Here is a 6,404-nt window from a genome sequence, read left to right on the forward strand (position 1 = left end):
TGCAGCTTACCTTTCTCTCTGAAGACGCAAGGCCTGCCCCCGTTCTCTTGCGCTACACTCTCCACTTGAAGCAGGAGCTCGTCCACCTGACTCTGCTTCTCCCCTGGCATGGCCCAGTGGTCGAAGATTCTGTATCTGCGTTTACATTTCTCGATGAGTTCCCACAGAGCTTTGTTCTTGCTTAAGTGTGTCTCTAGGTCTTCTCCCTGTAAATCTTCTTTCCTAGTGAGGAGAATGATCATGTATTTAATGTATTTGTCTCCAAACTGGCGTTTGATGGCTTGTAGCACCTCCATGTCCCTCTGGCCAAAAGAACCCAGTGGTGTCACCAGCAGGAAGGCATGGGGGCCGGCAGCCATGCTTTTCCTAAGCTGAGACGCAGCAGACTCTGAAGCTGAGAGCTCTGGAGCATCAATGACCAGAACTTTCTTCTCTCTCCAGATCCTGCTCTCACATGCACAATGCTGGGTTACTGACTGCTGGCTGAATTGAGTCTTAAACACCTGCTTCTCCAGAATGCTGTTTCCCACGGTGCTCTTTCCAGAACCCTGCCTCCCCACGAGGAGAACCTGAAGGTCCAGCAACCCAGTGTCCTGCTCAAGTCCTGACGCCTGCAGTGGTCCGTCTCCCGGATCTAAGGGATAAAAAGGCAGGTTCAGAGCCTCCTCTTATGGTCTTACGGCTAGGTTTTAGGATGTCTCTTCCCTGACCACATAGAGTGAGAATGGCAAAAGTGTTCTGACCAGGTCAGAAGTCAGCCAGCAGGTGGAGACGTGAAGCAGAAAGAAGGGAACTAGGGGATGCATGGGAGTGGGAGGCTTCCCAGGAAGGCCGAGATGCTGAATTAGGGCCTGCATTGGTCCCTGTCTTTCAAAGGGAATTACTGAAGGAAGCATGAGGTCTCTGAGCTTAGGTGAGAATGAGGAAGAACTGAAGTAAAAATGTCCACTTTTTAATAGGACCGTCACAAAATAAATGCTGCTCAGTAAAAACAAAAACTCCTGATGTGCAACACGGATGGAACTCAAAAGCATGAACCCAGAGCCAAAGCCCACACCCCATGTCATCCATTGAACACAGTTAAGAATCTGTGTTGGTTAGAGTTGGGGACATGGTTGTCAAAGGATCTAAGGTAATTAATGCACTCCATACCTTTGTCTACATGGGGTCAAGATGGAACAGGCCATCGAGTGGCTACCTCTGATTTGTGCATTTTACTCTACGTGATTCAGGCCTCCATGGATGGCTATCAAATCTGCAAATCTGTGCCCTGAAACTATCTCTGCACCTCACATCTGCCCCATGTCCTGTGGGGTGTGTTCGTCACCACTGAACACTCAGTTCTTGCAGAGAGCTGGCCCAGAAATAATCTAGAAGTGCATCCAGGGCTGCCTTCTCTGTTTCTGTCCACATTGTGGAAGACAGCTCCATGATTAGTAGGTACTGGATTGTGCACTAATCATTACAGGCAATGAAAACCAGCTACTGCAGCAATACTTGCAATATCCTTCTACTGTGAATGCTGCACGTTGTGGTTGTTCATTAAGAGTGGTTTTGGCTTTGCATTCATAGCCAAAACATGGACCATGCTGGACTCGGGACCAGGAAAAAGAAGCTGAGTTAGAAAAGAAACCATAGCAAGCAAGCCTGGGTCATACCATGCCAGAGGGGCCGGGATATGACACATGGCGTCCAGGGTTGGTGAGGCACCAATGCAATGTGTTAGGATTTCCCCCAGTATAGGTGTGGCATGTACAAGCTTGGTCCCCGGATGTACTCTGCTTCTGATTCACATGGACAGCTTTCCTCCTTTCCTCTAGCTGTCCAATGCACTAACAGAATGCAGGTGTGAACCTAAACTGTTAAAAGGATTGACTTACCACATGGAGCGGCTCCTGCTTGACATGTAGCTTTATTCACACAATCCTAGAAAATAAAAAGTGATACAGATTTTTTTATCTCTTTTTTTTCACAAAAATAATCAAGTTTTACCCAGAGTTCTTGGCCAGAGGTCCCCCAACTCTGGAAGTTCCAACAACTCAGGTCTGGCTTGTCACCCCAAAATACCAATGAATGAGAAAGCAGTGGTGGAAAGCAGAGAAAGGAGATGTATCATGTGACACAGACACACTGTAAGAAGAAGGAGAGGACTTCAGACTGTCTCAGGGGTACTGGCATGAACTTTAGGGTATTATCATTATTATCTTGAAGTAGTTGTACAAAGGAGTTTGCCACTCAACAAAGTAGTTTATGAAGACAATGCATCTGGACCCATGTGTCCCCCCTTTCCACATTCTCACCCACCTCTCCCAACCCACCCCTGCCCTCACTTTTCTTTTTAGGTTATGTATTGAATATTTTGCTATTTCACAAAGCAATCTATGCATACAATGCATCCTGATCAATGTAGGAAGAATAGAGACAGGGAATGAGAGGCATGCATTACTAAGCAACCCCAATATACAAGTGCTTTAGCATGTAACGTTTGCTTTATTTTTTTTTAACGTTTGCTTTAAATGCAAGAAATTATGCCAATGTAAATGTGAATGCTACAAAAATTAATCATCTTTCCAACTCTAATCCAAGTGGTAGAGCACCAGCCTTGAGCAAAAGAGCTAAGAGATGTGCCCGGGCCCTGAGTTCAAGCCCAAGACTAATAAATAAATAGATGATAAAAAGATAGATAGATAGATAGATAGATAGATAGATAGATAGATAGATAGATAGATGGATGGATGGATGGATGGATGGATAGATAGATAGATAGATAGATAGATAGATAGATAGATAGATAGATAGATAGATAGATAGATAGATAGATGACTGATAGAGTATATATCTTAAACAAAACCTCTGGTCTTTCACACAAAGCAGTCTTCCATTCATTTGCCCCACCTCCCACCCCCTCACCAGCTCTCACCTGGAATTCACTGCCTGCCATCTTGAAGTTCTCGCAGCTCAGCCCGCCGGTCTTCAGCAGCAGATCCTCTATCTTGCAGAAGAGCTCCGACACCTGGGCATGGCGCTCAGCGCCCTGCGCCTTGTTGTTGAAAGCACAGACCCGACCGCTGACCTGTCGGACCAGCTCCCTGAGGCACTGCTTGCTGTCGATGTAATCCTGCAGGAGCTCATCCCCCAGGTCATCCTTCCGCGTGAAGACAACAATGACGTTCCTGAAGGCGTCCGCTCCAAACACGTCCCGGATGCCCTTAAAGGTGCCCTCATCCTCCGCCGTGTAGTAGCCAAGGGTGATGACCAGCAGCAGCGCGTGGACGCAGGGGGCAGCGAGCTCCAGGCACTGTCGAACCGTCTGCTGCCGGTCGGGAGCACTGGCCAGTGGAGAGAAGAGGGCAGGGGTGTCGATGACCACCACCCCCTTGCCCGCCGCCATTCCACTCTCTCCCCGACACACCTTCGTCACCATCTGATTGCTGAACCTGGACTCGAACACAGCTCTGCCCAGAATCGTGTTCCCAGTGGCACTCTTTCCCGCTCCCTGTTTCCCCAGCAGGAGGAGCCGCAGCTGGGAGCCGCCGGCGTTCTGCTCTGCTGGGCTGTTGGGACAAAGGGAACCCATCAGGTCCCACGATGTCAAGTGGGAACACATTCTCCTCTTCCCTCCAGACCCCCAAAGAATCCGAACTGCTGGGATCCCAGGGTCAGACTAGATTGTTCCATGTGACTTTCTGTGCTCCCCCAAATCCTTACAGTCTTTCAACCGTTTTTGCCATCACAACACGTGAGACTCACTGCACACCTCCAGCGCTGCTGGTGGTGGTTATTTTGAGACATGGTTTTGGTTTTCATCTGCATCTGTGCCTAGACCATAATCCTCCTATTTTGTGCTTCCTGCCGTAGTTGATGGGACAGCTGTCGCAGATGCCCCCCATTCCCGACGCCTGCTGAGATGGAATGCCACAACCCTCGTGTGTGTCAGGTGACGGCTGTCATGTCCTTAGCCTCTTGTGAAGCTGGGGTGGCAGGTGTGAGCTGCCCCCCCTCACACGCATACACACACACACACACACACACATACATACACACATACATACACATACATACACACACATACACACACATACACATACATACACATACACATACACACATACATACACATACACACGCATACACACACATACACATACATACACATATATATACACACATACACACATACATACACATACACACACATACACACAAACACATACACACACATACACACAAACACATACACACATACACATACACACACACATACACACAAACACATACACACATACACACACACATACACACACACACACACACATCCCCCAGCTATTCTTTGACCAGGGGTCTTGTCAATTTTTGGTCCTGTCTGGTTTCTAACTCCAGATTGTTTCCATCTCGACATCCTGAATAGCTAGGTGACCGGGGGAAGCGCCACGTTGGGTTTCCAGTCCAGTAAAAAATGGAGACCAACACAAAGCACAACAAATGTAGAACATGAAATAAAATGGTTGAAAAGAACCTGGGTGGGGGCTGGGAAGATGGCTCAGTGGTAGAGCACTTGCCTTGCATGCCTGAGGCCCTGGGTTTGATTCCTCAGCGCCACATAAAGCAAAATGAAAACAGCTGGAAGTGGTGCTGTTGCTCAAGTGGTAGAGCTCTAGCCTTGAGCTGAAGAGCTGAGGGGCAGCGCCCAGGCACAGAGTTTAGGCCCCACGACCGGACCCAAAAAAAAAAAAAGAACCTGGGTGTCACCTTCCACATCCATCTCCACGCGCCACTTGGCAAAAACCTGACACAGGGGCTGGGAAGGTGGCTCAGTGGTAGAGCACTTGCCTCACATGCATGAGGCCCTGGGTTCCATCCCTCAGTAACATATAAGCAGAAAAAGCCGGAAGTAGCTCTGTGGCTCAAGTGGTAGAGTACTAGCCTTGAGCTGAAGAGCTGAGGGACAACGCCCAGGCCCAGAGTTCAGGTCCCAGGACCCACAAAAAAGAAAAAGACAAAACCTGACCCGCGCAGGGCATTTGTGTTACTAAAGCAGAATCGCAGGGCTGGCGCTGGCCCACGCTCCCCACACTGCCCCGAGCTGTGCTGCGCCACTGCCCCAGCGATGGAAAACTTCCTGCCTGCTCCTTCCTCCACCATGCCTGCGTCTCCCACCTCAGCGGGGCTGAGCCCTCCATCTGTCTCACCCCCAGGAGGAGGGCAGCCCCCAGCCCCTCCCAGAAGTGCCCCCCCAGCCCCTCCTGTGAATCTTGGGACAGCACGATTACCACCATGAAGAAACTTCCCCAGAGCTGGAGCCTCCGCCATCAAACCTAGCACAGGGTGGGGCTGTCTGCCAGGGTCACATCACTGTGTGTCTAGTGAACATGCAGAACACATACACACACATACATACATACACACACACACACACACCAACCTACCTCTGTCCCAGCCTCTGACTTGTAGCCTCAGGACCTCCATCCTCCACCTGGCTCCATCCGTCCATGCCGAGGCTCTGGACAGCAGCTGCTCGCCGCCCTCCGGCCAGCAGGAAGGATAACCAGGAGCTGCAAGGCGAGAGCCACCAGCCTTCCAAGGCCCGAGTCCCCCTGGCAGGAGGGCTTCTGAGTTATTTCCAAGGGAGGAAGAGGTTTCTAGAAATAGAAAGGAAGTTGAGGAGGCCAGGTCCTAGCGTGAGCACGCAGCAGCAGCGGCAGCAGCCGCAGGGGCCCAGGGAGGGGCCAGCGCTGGACACCAGACCTCTCCTCAGCTGCTCCCGGCTGCCCCCTGCAGGGCACCACCCAGCAGAGCGCTGTGGCAACACTGGCAGACTTCAGGGGGCAGGGACATGCCTGAGCAGGCCCTGCTGGAGCCAGGTTCAGACAGGGTTACCTGACAGGGGCCTGCTGCTAGCATGGAGGACACACAGGTCAGTTCTGTTTCTGAGCGCACAGAGGCCCGAGGGCTGGAGCCAGGCCGTGGAGGAGTGTCTCAGAGCAGGCTCTTCCTCTGCCCACCTCGTCCCTACCACCACCTCACTCACCTGGACCCCCCAAGATTTGGGTAAAAATAAGAAGGCATTGTGTTTTTCCCACTAACTCCCTAGCTTTGATTGACCTGGACGTTGCCTTTAAAACTTCCTTGGGTAAAGTTCATGCCTCAGCTTTTAAGAAGGTGAAGCAGGTCCTGTCTAGGGTGTGGGTATGAATGGGAGGAGGGAGGACAAAGGGAGAGGGTGAAGGAGAGAGAATATGATCAAAATACTTCATGTGCATGCGTGAAAATAGTACTATGCTATTCAGGAGATCTGAGGGTCTCGGTTCAAAGTCAGCCCAGGCAAACAGATCAAGAAACTCTTCTCTCCAATAAACCAGCAAAAAGCCAGGAGTGGAGGCATAGCTCAAGTAGTAGAGCACCAG

At 50.5% G+C, this 6,404-nt stretch overlaps 1 protein-coding gene across 1 annotated transcript in view; it reads right to left on the reverse strand.

The window, feature by feature from the left end:
• The window catches only part of Gimap8 (GTPase, IMAP family member 8), an 8,003-nt gene extending 2,299 nt beyond the window's left edge, over positions 1-5,704 (reverse strand). Inside the window, exons 1-4 of the mRNA XM_013036711.1 lie at positions 5,427-5,704; positions 2,921-3,554; positions 1,881-1,926; positions 11-634 (exon numbers count right to left, since the gene is read on the reverse strand). Of these exons, the coding sequence (XP_012892165.1) occupies positions 11-634; positions 1,881-1,926; positions 2,921-3,554; positions 5,427-5,491 (1,369 nt within the window). The 5' untranslated portion in view covers positions 5,492-5,704. The remainder of the gene's footprint in view (positions 1-10; positions 635-1,880; positions 1,927-2,920; positions 3,555-5,426) is intronic.
• Positions 5,705-6,404: the final 700 nt, after the last annotated feature.

Source organism: Dipodomys ordii, unplaced genomic scaffold, assembly GCF_000151885.1.
Source record: "Dipodomys ordii isolate 6190 unplaced genomic scaffold, Dord_2.0 Scaffold378, whole genome shotgun sequence".
NCBI classification, from domain to species: domain Eukaryota; kingdom Metazoa; phylum Chordata; class Mammalia; order Rodentia; family Heteromyidae; genus Dipodomys; species Dipodomys ordii.